Source organism: Gymnodraco acuticeps, unplaced genomic scaffold (assembly GCF_902827175.1).
Source record: "Gymnodraco acuticeps unplaced genomic scaffold, fGymAcu1.1, whole genome shotgun sequence".
NCBI classification, from domain to species: Eukaryota; Metazoa; Chordata; class Actinopteri; order Perciformes; family Bathydraconidae; genus Gymnodraco; species Gymnodraco acuticeps.
The window spans coordinates 1,052,281-1,071,904 of NW_022990526.1; the positions used below are offsets into that span (position 1 = coordinate 1,052,281).

Genomic DNA, 19,624 nt, shown 5'->3' on the forward strand with positions numbered 1-19,624 from the left:
ATTGATATAGGACAGTAATTCAATTCGCCACCTAAAGAAATATCTCAACTAGCCAGTTAAATATGCAATTAGCTGTCCATACTGGCATTGGTTAAACTAGTAATAAGTCACTTTCCCCCCGTTTTCACCACAAGTGTAACCCTGACCTACGGCAGCAGCGTGTTTCTGTGTGTTTCTGTGTGTAGTGAGTATGTGTGTTTAAAGGTCGGGGGGGGGGGGGGGGGGGGAGTAGATCCTGCAGTGTCTTCATGTCCTTTCTAATCCAGACACGCTTTGTCACATCAAACTCTTCGAACAAAGACGGATGACTCTCTCCAGTTCTTTCCCTTCTCATCTTTACTCTCCCTTTCTCAAAAGGGCAGAGGGCAAGTGCTTGCTCCTTTTCCCTTTTCTCATGTGCTCCCCCCCCTCTCTTTCTCCTTACTGCTGATCTCACTTTTTCATGTCTCCTTTATTAACATTTCCAACTTGGTCTTACATTTTTCACCCTTTTGTACTAAAACCTACCTTTTCTTTGGCGAATCATGTCATGCTTTTATCTCCTTCTCTACAGACTACAAATGTTGTAAATGTTTCTTAATTTACTGCCCCATTATCTTCTTTTTGCTTCTGCTCCTTCCATCGAAATAATTCAATCAACTGTCCTCGTCCATTCTTTCCAGCCTCCACATCTGCTTTTTAACTTTGACCTTAAGGCTCGATGCTTAACCCTTGATCCACAATGTCCATTCGTCTTTCCACAGAAGATAATCAATCTTTTTTCCCCTACATCTTCTATTTCCTCTTTTTATGTGGAACCAATGGCCTCACTTCTTTCTCTTGCGTTAACACCCCTTTACACCATACCAGATAGGTAAAAGGTCAAACCAAGAACTTATTTTCTTCTCTTCCTTTCTTTAACACACCATTTCATACATTTAGTCACACTTCAGAGTCATTTCATTACAAGAACACATCAACACATATAATAATACAGCATGACGGTTGCTTAGAGATGAAGCTTTGAGCACTTGTTATCATAGTGCTACAGTTCCATATTCCCTAAAGGTGGTTGGACACAGCTACTCCCTGATGTTCAATGGTTAAAACATACTCCATGCCTGATTAGACTCTGGAGTGGTGAGCCCTCCACCCTTGAGATTATTCACTGGACAAACAACCTTTTCTTTGTATCCCTTCTTTTCCCCGTAGAACAACCTGTTTGCAAGTTCCAGATCTTTTGGGGAATGTGATTGGTCCTCAGAGGTGTCCAGTGTCCCTGCTTTACCTCACTGAGGCTAAAGGAGTAGTGAGGTCCACTGGGTACTAATAGCACTTAATAATAACAACACTATTTACCTAACATGACTATGCTTAAGACTAAAAAGCTATGATGATCCAACAGAAAAAGACCTGTGCTGTTGCTAACATTGGACACTTCCCTTAATACACTGTATGTTGTACACTGTGAATCTCAAACATGTGCTGTGCTCTGACAGGAAGACACACAATCTCCACTGTTAGCTAGCTGTGTTACCAAGTCGTGCGGTAGCAAGTCATTACAGACTGCTAAATTAACCCAATAAAAATAACTTATATATATTGGCTTATAAGGGTTTATAAGGGCACCATTCAGGTATTTAAAGTGAACTATTGCCATATTTCGCATTGGAAATGAGCACATATAAGTACAGAAGTACGCAAATTGAAGCACAACATTGTCCTCTGTTCTGATATGCAACCTATAGCAACATGAAACGCTGTTAAGCAGCAATGAAACACTAATCTATTTACTTTAATTTACCCGCTGAAATGTAATCCAAAGCTCAGGAATGTAGATCATGTCGTTCTGAGCCCACATTCCGCTCCTTACATCTTAGCTCTGTTTTCACTGCACGCCATCACTCCTATGGCTGTCAATATGAAATATTGCACAGTTTCAATTACATAGTAGGCTTGTCCAAACTGATTGTGTGTCTGTGTGCTTCATATTTTGGTGCTACTGCGTGAGAGAATGCGTGACCCCTGTCTCCCTTTATTACAGTTCATGCTACCTCCTCAGGTTCCCCCACTTTCTCAGTTTACACTGAGAAAGTAGCAAAGACAAATCCAATGTAATTCCAGTGGAAGACTGGACTTGTTTGTGGCCTTTGCTGTTTTCGGCCTATTCGGATGTTGGTGCCTTGTGAAGAAATAGCTAAATGAACTCAAGGATATTCATTTAAATGTAATTAAAACAAATCAGACACAAAAGAGAGGCTTCAAGGCTGACAGCCAACCGATTCAGCTACAATTCAAGAACAAAACACTAATTTAAAAGCATGGTTAGTTAGGAATCAGCCCTATCAACACTAAAACAATCTATTGCCGTTAGACGGTTGAAATGTGTCTGCCAGAAGATATTATGCAATACCATTTCCACTATTGTAGCTACATGTTCATAGCTTACATTCGAGTTGTTCAGAACCCAGCTGTCTTTAGAGTGACTTATACCCCCTAACAGTAAATGTTAACCTCGACCAATTCGATAAATGTAGGCATATTATCCAAAATATAGTCAAAAAGGAATCTATATATGGACGTCAATATTTTCCGACAAATGCAAAAATAAAAATATATATTTAGATGGCAACAAAATACTAAAATGATGCAGTTTCCTTCGATCTTTTCTAATTTGATACTTAAAAATAGACCTTATTCTTCGACTCTCACTCACAGCCCTCTTCAAATGGAGGTAATGGCTCTGGGTAATTGTTCAAATTGTCCCTTGGCCTTTCGGTGAGAGCGATGAGAGAAATAAAGTACTCTTCTTGCAGCAATTCTCTGTCTTTCTTATCTCTCAGTCTCTTCTCCTACTCTCTGTCCCCTCTCTTTATTTAATTTCAATCCAGTGAGATTTACTGGGGCAGTTTTTTGTTCTAAATGCCACACAAATAAGTATAGAGGGCCAAACAATGACTACCTTTTTTCTTCTGGCTTGCATCACACACACACACACACACACACACACACACACACACACACACACACACACACACACACACACACACACACACACACACGGACACACACACACACACACACGGACACACATAGGTTATTTCCTGCGTGTTAATCAGGCTGGGAGTATTTGTTCTTACCCAGAATACTCCTGGGGTTAATAAGGCAGTACAGGACTTATTTATCATGCTACACATAGTTTTTGTGCACTTGCGAGTAGTCGTCAGCATGTGTGTTGTTAGGCAACTTGAAGGTATAAACCGTTTGATGGTAGAAATGTGTCTATTGGCAAGATACTGCCATACAGTTACCGTAAATGGCATGCACATGTGCACATACAGTAGGCATGGTTTCCTGTGTGAATGTGTCTGCTCTTCTAGGTCCCACCTTCCTCTTTTCTTTTTGCTTAGCCTATGTTTGGAGAAGTTCTTAACTAAATCTGACTGGTACTAAATAGTGAAGTAACACAACAGGAACTCTATCCAAATCACACCAATACGTTCTGGCAGAAGTAAATGCTGCTTATGAAATGGTCTTTATTATCATTGAAAAAATAAATAAAAATACAAACAAATATATAAATGATCAACGGCAGAACATGTCCTAATGTCAGTGTCTAGTTCGTTCTTAATCAGATAAACTGTAAAAACGTTTGTCATGTAAATAGGTTATTTTTCAATACAAATGAACTAAACTTGTTTAATAGCATTCCAAATATTTCTTGGTTTACTGTTCAGACCTCTGGCCCTATGATATGGTATTTATCAAAACGCAGGCTCACTTAAGTATTTAAGATGAATTACCTTAGGTTTATCACTTGCACACACACACATGCACACACACACACACACACACACACACACACATGCACACCATGCACACACACATGCACACGCACACACACACACACATGCACACACACACACACACACACACACACATGCACACGCACACCATGCACAACAATCGCATAAGCAGCAACTTTCAAGCATGAATTTCTAATAATTCATCATACTCACTCTATAAGCGTTTTCAGTGAACACTTAGCCTGATTGGTTATTCAGTAATTAGTAATATCACTAATAGTTCACTCTTTTTTTATCCGCTTTTAGCAATTATTAGATTGGACCGAGGAGACTCATTCATTATAAGCATAGTTATTCAAGGTAGGATTATCCATCATTGAGTTAAAATGGAAATTGGGCTTCTCGACCCTCCAGTTTTTTGGAGGGCCGCTAATGCTCACAAGTATCGATTGAGCTGTCCAAGGTCAGTAGACTAATGTATTCATTTTTACCCCTGCAGTTGTCCTTGATGTATTTCAAATACATCTTTGTCATTTAATGAGTACATTTTTAGTTTTAGTTTTTCAAATGGAGAATCTGGTCCATCAATCATTAGCTCAAATGAGCTTCACGTGAATAAATAGTAGCCTACTTCTTTATTGGGATGTATTTGGTACATTTTAATTAAGTATAATTATATTAAGGGAAAGCAATGATTGGCTGACCGTGCAAATCAACCTTGGAACATATTCATATTGGCATGTTTTATCTAATTTTTTGCAAAGGCTTTCAATAATGTGCATTATTTAATAACCTAAATATTATCCATTTAAATGAATTAGAAATATTAAGTAATTGAGCTAATTAACTGAAAGTATGGTATTGGCTGCATGTTTTGGTACATATATAAATGGTTGACTAGTAAGATATTTATACTTTTATTTAAATAAATAAGAAACTTTGAGAAAGACTACAGATTTGATGCTTTTTCAAACAGAAAGATATAACGTACAAGCCACTTATACACATGTATCACATTTATAAAAAATATGGTTTTAGCTGCCTTTTTGGTGCATGTAAATGGTGACTAGTAAGATGTTCATAAACTAATTTAATTTAAAAAATAAACTTTGAGAAAGTCTTCAGATTCAAATAGATAGCATACAAGCCACTTATATACATTTCCACACAATATCTTAAGGTTAACATGAATAATGAGACACATTTATTTCTTTGGATTCATTTACTGGTTTTGAATTACCCTTTGATAAGGAACATAGTGTCCTGGCCTTTTTTTAATTAACACGTTGGTCTTCCAAAGAAACAGACTTTTTCTATGTGCAGTTATTAAATGAGACATGCAATTAAGACCTTCCAATTAATGTATGAGTAGCTGTTGTTATGACAAAGAGGTTAGGATAATTAATGTTACCTGTCATCCCGTTAGTAATTAAGCTCACATGACAGCATCTGCAGCTAGGCCAGACTAATTGATTTCCAAGCCACCAAACCCCAAACATATGGTTACAGTATCTGCAGTCTGTCGTTCCCCGTCTCATCTCATCTCACCTTTATCCCTCTCTTCTCATCATTCTCTGATTCCTTTTTCAAATCTTCATCCGTTTGTCGACCCAGCCTGAGTCTCTTCAGCTCTCTGACATTTTCTCTCTTCATTACTCAACCGTCTGTCTCTCAGCTCTCCCTTTCCCTCCCCTCTCTGCTTCCCTGACAGGTGGTGTAGGTCATGAAGGCAGTAGAGGGAGAGGTCAAAGGTGAAGGGTCATGTTAAGAGTCCATTAGTGCCTATTGCTAACATTGAGCCTTATTGACCTGCATGTGTTTGTCTGCATATGCTCACACGCCTGAACTTAGATATCCACGGGCACATATGCAGACATATTTGCAGATTACAACTGAATTATAATCAGTGCATTGATTTCTTTGTCCCAAGGCATAGGGACTCATAGGGATTTACATACAATTAAAATGTAGTACAACAATATATGTAAATTGAGGCTTTAAATGCGATCAGAATCAGACCAATCACAGTTATGATATATTTGATCTTTATAGAAAATCTTATATATTTGTTTAATATAGCACATATTCTTTTCAACTGAGCAAAGGGTGTACTTTATTTACAATTGATGTAAACCTAAATGTGTGTATACATGTATATTATTATTGGTATAATCCTGGCATGTCTTTTTGGTTATAGTCAAATACTATGTTTGTTAATAACTGTAGAAGCTGTAGTTTTTGTAGGTACAATTGTAGTTTAACTAACGGGGAAACATCACGCAATTCCTATTCCTCTCATATGGATAATGAAGACCACTTTTGCTTTTTAAATTATACAAATATGTTGTGCCTCTACTGTGACATCGGAGAGGAACTCCCTCTGCGGGGAACTTTGGAATTGTTGCCTTTGCAGACCATTTACATGCAATACAAAGCTATAGTTCAGGAAAGGCACAAACGTATAAAAGCATGATAATGCCCCTTTAAAATAAAAATGCTGGTAGAAATGCAGCTAGGCTAGGGTGACATAAGGACTTAGGGTCCCTGTAGACCACATCTAATCAATACCTCCCCTATACAATCTTTAGGGTTATATGCTAAATAAATGTCCAGCAGTTTTTAACAAAGGTGTGATTTCTCTAAGAGTCCACATGTATTCATGATACAGTGGTAACTCCATGTACTCTCAAACATATGTAGTAATGACAGTCATTCACATAATAGTGTCTACGCACAGAGACTTGTCACATGTTGAGCGTCAGACGATTCATCATCCTTATACTGTTGGGCATGTAACCCGTCCCTGTGGAGCTCACCTCTCCGTGTCACATCAACACACACACTTCATGTCATCGTATTAAGTCATTATTACAGCTCCCTTGGCTCACATTTACACTCTTCTTCCTCACACCTCTCTCCCTATTTCTCCCGGTTGCCATGCCCATTGACAGTGTTATTTATTACTGCTTGGCAACACTGTCTTCTTACCCACATATATTAATTGCTATTTGTACATCATCCATCCATCAACGTAGCGGCTCCTTCACTCGTCAATTCATTCATTTCCTTTATGTGTCTGTCAAATTGCGAAGGCTTACTTGTTAATCTCAGGCTTTCATATTGCGTGTAGTGCATTTAAAGCAAACATCCAAAACACGGGGAGTTTGTTAATGCCTCCACTTAGTCATTCCTTCAAGCTCTTTGTTTATTTAAAAAGCTGTATTAGATCATTCATCCACATGTTTTGGAATTGATGTTATCCCCCTTTTTTATATTTGAGTCTTTTGTCCAGCCATGAAGTCTTCCGCTTCCCGACGGATTGAATGTGCTGTTGGAGCTTGTTCTGCTCTTTTCTTGCTGTCTCTTACTCAATCTCAAAAATGTGATTGTGTGTTTTCTCTACAGGCGGCAAGTCCAGCTGTGGAAAAAGCAGCAGGGGTAGACCGACCCCCCAGCAAACACACCTCCAACGACAGGTCAGTGCGTTTGTAACTCTTATGCTGTAATCCACAGACTCTCTTTATGTTATGTCATTTTTGGTATAGCTATGCGCAGTTGTCTACATTCCTGTTTGTTGATGTTCATGTGTGTGTTTGTGCCCTACTTTCCCTTCATTAAAGCTGTATCCTAATCCAGATCAAGGCCCTTACAGTTCTAGTTTGTAAAGAAGCCCCATCATTAGCCCACTACAAAAGCCTGCGAAAAAACGGGGTCAGGGTCACACACACATTCACACGCTCACAAACATGTAGAGACCGCCATACACACATCACATGGCCGTTAGAAATGAACAGCTACAAACACACTTGCAACTGTTTATTTTCTTCAGGCAGACACAAGTGAGCACAGAACATGCATACACTAATGAGGGCTGCCTAATGAAGTAGTAAGGATGCAGAATGCCCGGTGTCTCCTGTGGGCCTTGTAAGTGTGTGTGTGTGTGTGTGTGTGTGTGTGTGTGTGTGTGTGTGTGTGTGTGTGTGTGTGTGTGTGTGTGGTGTGTGTGTGTGTGTGTGTGTGTGGTGTGTGTGTGTGTGTGTGTGTGTGTGTGTGTGTGTGTGGTGTGTGTGTGTGTGTGTGTGTGTGTGTGTGTGTGTGTGTGTGTGTGTGTGTGTGTGTGTGTGTGTGTGTGTGTGTGTGTGTGTGTGTGTGTGTGTGTGTGTGTGTGTGTGTGTGTGTGTGTGTGTGTGTGTGTGTGTGTGTGTGTGTGTGTGTGTGTGTGTGTGTGTGTGCTTATTTTACAGTGCGGACAGATAGTTACCATGCCTGTTATAAACTTTGAGTCTGTTTGTCTCAGGTTTAATGTGCAGTGCCTAGTACAAATCCATTACAACGGTCTTCCCATGTTAGCGTGTTCCTAGCTAACCTGAATCAATCATCTCCACATTTGTGTTCAGCGTCTACATTTTCCTGCTGTATTTAGCAGCAGATCTCATGGCGCATAACACGTAACACCCTTACATTACATTTGTTCCTTTTCATGGCTAATGTTTTGAATGAGTCAGTCTTTGCTTCAGAATAATGTGATGACAGTGAGGTGTATTTTCTCAACTACATAAAGACTACTTTATTTATCCACTCTTGTAATTTGATATCTTTTACACAGGTGTTGGGAAAGTAAACTGTTTACCACAATCACCCTCACATTTGTTAATACCTAACTTAATTATGGAAGTTTAACTTGGGAGTAACATTGTAATGTCATTTTCTAATAATGTTTTCCTTCCATTTTATCAAATATATTTAAACCAATACATTGTCAATAATGGAGAATATAGATACAATTCGGCTTTTTGTAGCGACATTTTCAAGTTATCAAATGTTACAGGTAGTATGGACTTTGTTGTGGTCTCTATCGATGTCCTTGATGTCGGAAACTCATGATGATTATGATGTGACCCCAAAAGCATCATGTCCCAGCCACCCATATTTTTCCATCTGTGACCATGGCTCAAGCAGAACAATCTAAATGTAATTAAATGTTTTCTCATTTGCTTGATTTATCCCAGTCTTTTACAGAGAATATAAAGTTATCCTATCATAAACATACAAAACCCATGCGTCCACTCAACCTAACCAAGGCCAATCTTTGCAATAGCATGACTAATAGAAAACCTAGGCAGAACACGTTGTACATTTGAGAAAATGGCCGTTACGTCATTGATCAATGTGCTGCTCTGTCTGGCTCCATTGACCTCTGTTAATGGACAGTGTATTACTCATAGACTGTATAAAAGAAGGGGACATTGTCCCTGTGATGTCGCCCATTGGTTGTGTGGATTACCGTTTTAAAGCCTTGAGTTTGAGGCATTTTTTCTTTTGCCATACATACTGTTTGTAGCCCATACAAATGCTAAGTTATCAATTAATGCTAGTTCTAGTAAGCTTGGTCAGCAAGATATGTCAGTATTCTACATTGACTGTTATATTAATGAGGTATTCATTGGTCATTTTGGCTGGAATAAAAAAGGCTTTTAACTAAATGTATTTACCAGATCAAATGAACAGCCACATCGTTGCATTTAGTACAACTGTGGGATAGTGTCGCTCCCTAGTGACCTGTGAATCACAAGGTAGCCTCACCCCTTAAAGTAAACCCTGCTTTACTCTAAATGGAAAGATAATTAACTAAATGAACATCATGCAAAAAAGACTTGAATTGAGACCATCAACTTGAAGGGAGTGAGAAATAGGGTCTTTTTCTTATAGACTTTTATACAATCAGACTTATAAGAGAGCTAAAGCATTTGATGTCAGCCAAACAATGTTTGATCTGCTCAAGAGGAACCAGCTGCATCCACAGAACAAAGACAAACTTGTGTTCACACACACACACACACACACACACACACACACACACACACACACACACACACACACACACACACACACACACACACACACACACACATACACACACACATACACACACACACACACACACGCACACACACACAATAAAGTGGATATATAGGTAATTATTTAAGACAAACACATTTGTTTCATATGGTCATGAACTTATTTTTTTACACATCATCTCATGTACACACGCTCACATAGAAACCATTTCAGCTGTGAGTAATGTAAAAGTGATGTAATGGTTTCTGTGGTCGCCGGGGAAACGATCCTTGAAATTGCAAAAAAGTCCAAAATGAGTAGAGGAGTGCTGCCATAAATATTGGAACAGCAAAGCGTAAGTTAAATGAATAAACGTGTGTGTGTGTGTGTGGCTCTATATGACTTTCTGCTGGTGTGTATGTCTCCTATTCACATTATTGTCCTCCTTCTGTGTGTGTGTATGCATGTGCATGTGTGCGCCTTTGTGTGAAGCTACACCTATAAAAACAGTAATGGCTCGTCATAATTTTAACCACACAGCACGGTCACCGCAAAACTCATTACCTTTGAATCAAAATGTGCTTTTTATACCGGGAAACAGATTTACTGTAAATTGGTTTATTGAAATAGCATTGCCATCATACTATATTTCTTTGTGGTATAAGGTACTGTGTAATAGAAGCTAGGAGGTGAAAAGGTAAATAGGTTTCATTGGATGCACTAGACCAACAGGATGTGAAAGAGTTATTATAACACTTCTATTTATCAGAGGAACATACGATACTCTCTACACTCACTTTTTACAAAGGGCCATAAACTCAGTATACCTACACTTCATTTTGATGGGGCCTGAGCTACCCTTCAACATGCTTGAAGGTGGCAATAAGTGGCACAGACGCCAGGACTGGCTCAAACTGTAGTGAAATGTTTTGAAAGTTGCCAGCGGACTCTCTGGCGCCCCCTATTGAGTGGTAGGACTGTGGTCGCATACAGTTATTCCAATGTTTTCAGAAATTCGGTTTGCACATTGCCCTATTTATTGTGGACAGAACAAAATAGACTTTCATTAGCCCCACTCTCCCTGGAAGTCTCCAATTTTGAATAATGCATTTGTCCTGAGTTGAATTTTCATGTGGAATAACCCTTTGACAAAGTTGACAATAAATTGCGAAGGAATATTCAATAGTTCAAATGATAGGGGTTATAGGTCAAGGCTGAAGACCACATTTTTGACGATTTACACATGTCCAACATTCCAAACTTTTTGGATATAAGTGCTCTGATATTCACAAGATGTTGTACCCACATTGCTCTTATTGTTGTGAACATATTTCAGATTGGCTTTTATTAGCCCCGCCCTTCCCGGAAGTCTCCCATTTTGAATATTGCGTTTTTGTTTATCGGAATTTTTTTTCCATTTTGACGCTAAAATTAAAATAAAGAGTGGATAGCTCAAATGATATCAAACAATGAGGTCTTCAGTCGAAGGAAAATACACCGTTTTTGACGATTTACATCAGTTAAAACTATCCAAACCACTTGCTTACAACTACTCCGATATGTACACAATTAAGGGTCAAGGCCCGTTCAGCGATTCATGCAGCTTTAATTATTTATTTTAATAAGCTCACTCATTCATCAACAACTACCATTAAGAGTTTTTAAATTAATGTTATGATATGTTTATGTACTTGCATACATTAACCTTTAGCAGTATTGTATGTTTTTTTCTTTTTTCACATCGCTCTCTCCCCACTTCTGTGCACTTTAAAGACCAGCCAAGAGAGAAAGGAAGGGGAGATGAGGGTGAGAGAGAGAGAAAGAGAGTGGTTTGGTAATGCACATCCTCCCTTTTGGTTATTTCTCCTCTGTGTTTCATAGCGAGGATCCGTGAAGTGGCAGGTGGATGAAGAGAACACCTGCTCTCTTCATCTCTCTGCCTCTGTGTGTTTGGCTCTTTTTCTCCGTCTCTTGTTCTTTCATCGCACACCGTCTCTTTTTTTCTCAAGTCTCACCCATTTGATCTCTCCCTTTTCTCACCCCCACTTCCATTTTTTTGCAGCGAGGCAGCTTGTCAAACATCTCACAAAAAAATGTAAAACGCAAATGGATCTGAAGTGCGTGTGTGTGTTGTAGTGGGAGTGTTAGAGATCAGAGGCACAGCAGCAGGAAGGGATAGAGGGAGGAGTGGATTTTTTCCTCATATTAATGCTATTCATTAGCTTGTCTAATTAATTCAGTGCCTCCTCCCTTTACTTCACTATTATTGCTTCCATACGTACTTCCCTTTTTACCATCTTTTCTCTTTTGCTATTTCTACTTTTCTTCTTTGCTCGTCTCTCTATCCGTCCCCTCTTTCTTCTTTCCTTTTCCTTTTAACCAAATACTACTTTATGTAAGCGCAGTGGTCCCAATCTAGGGAAGGGAATGTTCATCAGTGCGTTCACCACTTTAATCCTGAGACTGAAATCTATAACAAAATCTCTTGGATTAATTGACATGTTCGATCCCAAGAGGATGAAACCTTATGACTTTTCATCTGGTGTCAACAGAATATCAACATTTTCAGTTGCCCAATCTAAAAACATATCAGCATGAACATGACGGGGTGGCATTCATTGTGGTAGTAATGTTCAAGGATACCATATACCATCAGGTCTGAAACACTCATTTTTTAAATAAGCTATTATTTGAGGTTACGGTTAATTGGCAAATTGTAGCCTTGTAACAACTTTACTAAGATACTGAGCTTCAGAAACATTCCCTGCTTAACATCAGCTTGTATTATAATCTTTGTGAACATGCTAGCATTTGGCTCTTATTTTAGACTCTTATGTTTTACTTCAATTGTATGCTAAATACTCCATGGAATATGAACTAAAGTAATCTTTATAGTTAGCAAGCAATCAACATTCTTAAAGAGGACATATGCTCATTTTCAGGTTCATATCTGTCTGTTGTACTGTGACATGTCTCCATGCTTTAATGTTCAAAAGCTCTTTATTTTCCCGTACTGCCTGTGCGGCAGCAACTCTTTTCACCCTCTGTCTGAAACCAGAGCCCAGTCTGCTCTGATTGGTTAGCTGGCCGGCTCTGTTGTGATTAGTAACCGCTTAGAGATGTGTCACGAATGTCCGACCCCCCACATTCAATGTGTTGGAGCGCTAGCCAATATAAATGCAAGTGTTACATTGTGATGTCACTATGTTACAGAGGTAAACAAAGGAGTCCAATTGAGGTGTTTCAGGCAGGGGGAGTAGTGTGTTGGAGAGGGAGGGACATTTTACATGCACCAAGACCTACATAACAAATTACAGGAAAGGGATAACCCCCAAAACATGATAGGGACCCTTCAAGCCTTCACACACAAACAGGACGTTATACAATATTTCCAGCATTGTACATCACTGAAACTGCCAATTAAAATGTTTTTTTACAGAAAATTATAAATCTACAAATACATATCATTTGCAACTTTCAGCAGCTAGACATATTATGCATTATGATAGTTTTGAACCACTTTTCAAGTGTTAACACTACTGTACATAGGCTCAAGACATTATAATTAGTATATATTATGAAACTAGGAATACATTTTAGTCAGGCCTCCCTTTAGTTTTTCCTGCCACTGCATCTTTTTACCTAACCACTGTCTCCATTTTTTCCTCCAACATTCCTTTCACTCCTACACTTTATCTCCGTCTGTCTTTGTTTCCTCCATCCTTGCTGTTCTTCCCTCCCTTCCTCCCCACATCTTTTCCTTTTCTTTTCACTCTCCCTCTTCCATCCTTCCTCCCTCTGCCCTGGCCTTCCTCTCTCTAGCAGTCCCTTGTCTGCCATTGTCTGGATTAACTCACATTTGCTGAGTGACTATGAGGCGGCATCAGGGAGACCTTGTTTTTGTACTTTGCATATTTCCCCCTGTTGCCAACCATGAATCATCATCTAGCCTCTCTCTGGATTCTATCAGCATCTGCACTGCTATCAGTTCATGAGGGTTTAGGGATGGATGGATGGTCTAGAGAGGAGTGTAGAACTAAAGAGTACAAAACTAAGTTCAGACAAACTCACTTAGAAAAAAACACACACAGGGAGCAGGGAGAAGGTCAGGGGAGGATTAATGGCTGTGCTCTGATAGATAAACTAATCAAACAAACAAAGACTTCAACGCACACACACACACACACACACACACACACACACTCAAACCACAGACAGAATGTAAAGCAGACACACTCGAATAACCCAAATGAGACATTGAGAGATTGAAAGAGAGGAAGAAGCCCATTGAGATGAATGGCGCACAAAAAAAAGTTTTGAAAAACATGAGCTCACACGCAGAGACAGAGCAGTTGTTTTGACTTTGTCTACTCTCCCCTGTCTAAGGGCCGGGTTCACAGACAGGGATTAAGGCCCCAACAAAAAAGTATTTTTAGCACTCTGAAAGCTTCCATGGAAGTGAACTTTCAAAATGTTCCTTTAGAAGACACACATTGTTATGCATTATACATCTAATCAGTCGGGTGTTCTTTTTTCATGAATGTAAGCCTCGCTGCACATTATCCTGTTTTTCACACAGCCACATGCAAAATAAACCAACAGCTTCACTCATAACATTGATTTAAAACTATTTTATTGACATAAAAATGATCATATTGCTTCCACTATGAAAAAAAAACTGCGTTCTACAGCGTCGGCTCGAACTGCGGCAACAATGACGTAACTTTAAATAACGGTAGCACGGATCAATATTTACTGTAACTGTCCAAGTGTGTTTACAGTTTCTCTTCCACTAACAAGTTCTTAAACAATGCAAGAACCCATTCCATGTTCCCATTAGTGTTGACTTCCTGTCTGCCTTCTTCTGTGGTTTTCTTTGACGTCCTGCGCTCTGTCTTTTGACCCCGTTCCTTCTCTCCTTTGATCCTCCTTAGCGGTGTGTTATCAAGTATTAACCTCTGAAATGTCGAGATTGACCAATCAGAATCAAGTATTCAACTAAGCCGTGTAATGATATAATATACAATTATTTCATTAATTACAAATTGTAAATTCCATGTTATAGATTGTTGCTCATTTACCTTTAAATTCTTATTTTTGTATAAATATTTTAATATTACATTTGTTGAGGACATTTTGCTAACTTTAACAGTCTTTATTTGTTTTAGTTTTAATTCAACATTCCTACTTCAACTTCTTATGTGTATATACATATTTGTATTCTTTTTGTTGTTGTTTATTTTGTATTTATGACATTTTTAAATGAAGGTTTCTGCTTCTGACTTCAGATTCAAATGTTCAAAAAATGTATCCTGGTATTTGTTCATGCATAATCATTATTTGTCAAATAGAATAGAACTTAAATCTGCTCTTTTTTTTTTACAGTGAAATAACTTCTCCCTGTGTTTTATTTTTGTGAAGTAATATCACATATCTTGTGGTTTATCTCATTGGTTTCATGTCTGTGTTCATCTGTGCAGCTTGACTACAACAGTAGACATGTGTTATGGTCCTGTTTTTCTATCTTAATCCTTCTTTACTTCATCTGTGCATATGTGTACGAGTCATGTGTTATTCACATCATTCCAGTAGTTAGCTTTGATCACAGATGGGTCCCTGGCTATTGAATCATTATGCAAATGTCTCTGGAAGCAAACAAAACACAAAGGTCCCGTTCATGTTACTGTGACAAAACTTTACCTCTAACATATTTGAGTATATTTATTTAGTTTTTCTCCTAATCATTGTATTCTGTGTTTGTGTGCTCAACTGTACAGCCTGACTAGAACAGTGGAGATCCTGGGAGACGACAGTCCTCTGGGAATCCACGTGGTCCCTTACAGCTCATCCCTCAGTGGACGGTAAGTTGTGTGAACGCAGACCAACACACAGAAACAAAAATGCACACACACAAAGAAACACTCATCGAAACAAGCCCTAATTCTGCCCTTTAACCAATATTGTTTGTTTATCTGCTGCATTACATAATATGCCTATACTCTTGGTCCCTGGAGGTGTGTGGCGCAGTGGATAGAGCGTTGGTATTCGGATCACTGGAGCACAGGTTCAAACCCCACTGCAGTCAGCATGTCGTTGTGTCCCTGAGACACTTCACCCCAAATTGCTCCTGTGGGGATTGCCCACAGTATTGAGTATGTAAGTCGCTTTGGATAAAAGCGTCTAACAAGTAATGTAATGTCTGCGTTTATGAGGAATTCTCTACCTTGGTGCACAAACACACATTCTCACGCAATGGGAAAAAATAGGGAAAATTGCAGAGCTTTTCTCTGGGCGTGTGACAGTCAGACAGTGGACGGGGATTTCCTACAGCAAAGCAGGATGAGCTTTTATGGCTGTTCTCATGACTCACCTGACCCCGCCAATCTCCTCCTTAAATTCCTCACTCTCTTTGTCCTTTATCCTCCTCCCCCCATTTTCCTAAACACCTCCATCTCTTTCCACCATTTCCCGTCATCCCTTTTACCTTTTAGCCTAGTTTCATCCTCTTGCAGCTGAAATCTTTAGAGTGTCACAGTCATCACCTCTGCTTTGTTAAGCTGTGATTTAGTAAGGCAAAGGTTCATATTAAAGGGGCAGTGCACCCCAACATTGAAAATACATTCTTACCTGGCAAGTTATCAATCTAGACCATTTTGGTGTGGGTTTTCAGTGTTGGAGATATCGTTGTATACAAATCAAAGATTTTTCTTCAATATAAAGGAACTACTTGGTATTCAGTTTGTGGTGCTCATTGCACCAACAATAAAACAAAACAATCAACAATGCTTCCTTATATAAATTGTGAGCCTGTTACTAAATAATTATCCACAAAATGTAGTTGTGAGCGGTTTTATGTAACAACTATATTCTTTGTACTGAATTAGACCAGCCAAAAAGCAAGCAACAATGCTAGTTCCACTATATTGGAGATAACTTAGCCATCTCTACGACAAAGATCTCCAACAAGCCCCAAAACTAACTAACTAACTTCATAAATAGCCCTACAGGTAAGAGGACGTATTTTCTATTTTGCGGTGAACTATCTCTTTAAAGGGGCCCTCTTACGCTCATTTTCAGGCTTCAAAATTGTAAATCATGTACGATGCGCTAGAGAGCTAGCCTGAGTGTCACATAGTGATGTCATTATGTTACGGAAGAAAACAAAGGAGTCCATTGGAGGTGTTTCAGGCAGGGTCTGAGAGAGAAACTCCCTCCCTCCCTGGAAGTTTTTTCTTTGCAGACCATTTACATAACACACAACAGGAAAGGGAACACCCCAAAAAGCATAATAAGAAAGGGCATCAGTTTATATGACCATCGTAGTGGCTGCTTGTATATTTGTCACTTTACATTTTCATGTGTTGATCTCCATGTCGGCACACTTTTGATGTCTTAAGTTTGTGTGTACTTTTCCGTCATATTGTCTTTGGTAATTGACCTACCTGTCTTGTTATCTGCTAGTTGAACACTTTGCTTATCAGTTGAAGGCGAGTTATATAAGCACTAATAATGTTTCTGTTAGGAAGATAGTGTCACTCGACACCAGGTCAATAATCAGGTACTAATTTATTCTTGCAAGAAGGAGCAGAGTTAAATGACATACAAAGGATATGGTTTAACTCTCACACGGGGCATGTTGCTCAACGGAGCAGGAAAAAGCATCAGGCTTATATCGTCCAAAATACAGGAGATAACAACAAAGTCGGAAATCAAGGTGGCGCTAATATCAGCCGCGGGTGTCGGGTCATCTGCGATGTGACGTCTTCTGGACTTCCTTCACGCCTCATAGAAATGAGATATGTAGGAGACAACAAGTATGTGTCTGTCTCCTCATAAAGATCAACAACCTGAAATGCCTTGCCTCCTCCTATCACAAAGAGGTTGTACACCGTTCAGAATCACACATGATATCAGTGCATTCAAACAAACCCAAAGAGGAGACAACAGTATTTTCTCCAACAGTTTCACAAAGAAAGAGACAAACAGATAGTTGGGGGCTCTTTCTGTCAGCAGTGTCTAAGTAAACATATAGACACTCTCTGGGGGTCCCCCCTCAGACACATCCGTCCTCTGGGACACACAGAAAGTCACTCTAAAGACAGTCTGTTTGCTTGTGTATCTACAAAAGTAGAAGTGATGGGACCAGACCTTAACCCCTCTTCTTCTCCTTTCAGGTCTCTCGGTCTGTTCATCCGTGGAGTGGAGGATGAGAGCCGCTCACGAAAGGAAGGCCTGTTCCAAGAGGACGAGTGCATAGTCATGATCAACAACAAGGACCTCATGGACAAGACCTTCAGCCAGTGAGTGCAACACAGTGTTTGTGAACAGGGGGTGAAGACATGACTCATACAAAAGCAAGCCCCCGTAATATTACAGATACATTCATTTCCTGTACAATATCTGTATTGTGTCAAACAACAACATAGATAAAGATTCACGCTAGTTTTTGTATGGCTATTTATTTAAAGGGTCAGTTCACACAACTTTGAAAAGAATGCTTAATCTCACAAAAGGTTCCCAATTAATGTAAAATCAAATTGAATAAGGACTAGTGGAATATTCAAATCACAAAAAAGCCAAATATTGGTTTAGGGCAAAGTATGTTTAAAAACCATTTTGCGATTCAGAGTGTATTGCTGCTGCAGAGATATCCCAGCCGACAAATCATATTATACAGACTTAACAAAACATATTTGTAACCCTTCCTTTCATTATCGTTTTAATATATCTTTCAATGAACATCTTTTAAAAGATCAATCCCTCCCATATCGTGGATCATATTGCGGTTGCAATATCAGTCAAAATGATCACAATAAGTTATTTTGTCCAAATTGTGAAGCTCTTATCTTGCCTACATTAGTGGTGCCAATCCACACAGGAGTTTGCCCCTGTTTACATAAATGTGCCTTCATGGTTTCTGCCTTCCTCAATATAACATCGAATAGGAACAAAAGCTGTCTGAATTGCTACAGGGATAGAATATAAATATGCTGGTTATATGCCTACATATACATACAGTAGACACACACATCGGTGATTTAGTAATAAACCTTGTACAAAAGGAGACTCAAGCTTTTAAAATGTGCAATTGAGCTTTACATCACATTCATGTAAATGAAAAAGTATTGAAAAATTACATCAAATGATCAGCAAAATAAAACCTTAAGAATAAGTGTATATATGAGCAGATGCATTATAGTCTAACATCCTTTCAAGTCTGTCCAAGTCTGTCTTCTCTTCCTGCTGCCTCTGTCTCTGTGTTGTATTCTCCCTCTCCATTGTCAGAGGGCTTATATCACTGTTGCACAGCCATCACAGACAACAGCAGAAAAGACACTTGGCAGATGTTTGGAGAGCATTGCTTACAAATTCATTCATGTGTGTGTTTATAAGAGCCGGCTTCTGTGTGTCGCTCCACTTCATTCCTCTAAGGGAAGATTTGCACAAGATCCATTCGACAGCAGATGTTTCACGCTGGAGTTTGCTTACTATACCGCTGAAGCACCTGAAGAGAAGTACATTAACACGAGTATTTAAGTATGTAACATGATTACAGAGCATTAACATGACAAAAGACACACCTGTAAGAACGATTTCCTACAGATTACAAGGACTGATGTGGGTGTTATCATGATTACAGCACATTACAGCGTCTATACATTCTACACAATAGTCCTTGTCCAGCGTTCAGGGTGGTAATGAGATTATATGAGATGTTTTATGCTCTACTGCAGGTAAACGGATTATCACCGGATGGGTTTGCTACGTATTGTTCAAAGATAGGTGAATGGGCCCGAGTCCACTCACACTCACACACACACACACACCTTCTTGCCCATATTGTTCTGTCATGGCGAGATTATTGACATGGTATGTTTGTTCCAGTAAAATATGTGCAAGTAGGCCAGTGAAAGTCCACTGAATCCTATGTGTGCCATTTCCATGAACACACACTTGCATGCACATACACACACACACACTTCCATTGTCTGATTAGAATA

At 39.1% G+C, this 19,624-nt stretch overlaps 1 protein-coding gene across 1 annotated transcript in view; it reads left to right on the forward strand.

Moving 5' to 3' along the window:
- Positions 1–19,624, forward strand: part of LOC117553355 (partitioning defective 3 homolog B-like) — a 268,259-nt gene that overhangs the window by 63,273 nt on the left and 185,362 nt on the right. Inside the window, 3 exon segments of the mRNA XM_034227236.1 lie at positions 7,191–7,261; positions 15,401–15,484; positions 17,798–17,923. Of these exon segments, the coding sequence (XP_034083127.1) occupies positions 7,191–7,261; positions 15,401–15,484; positions 17,798–17,923 (281 nt within the window).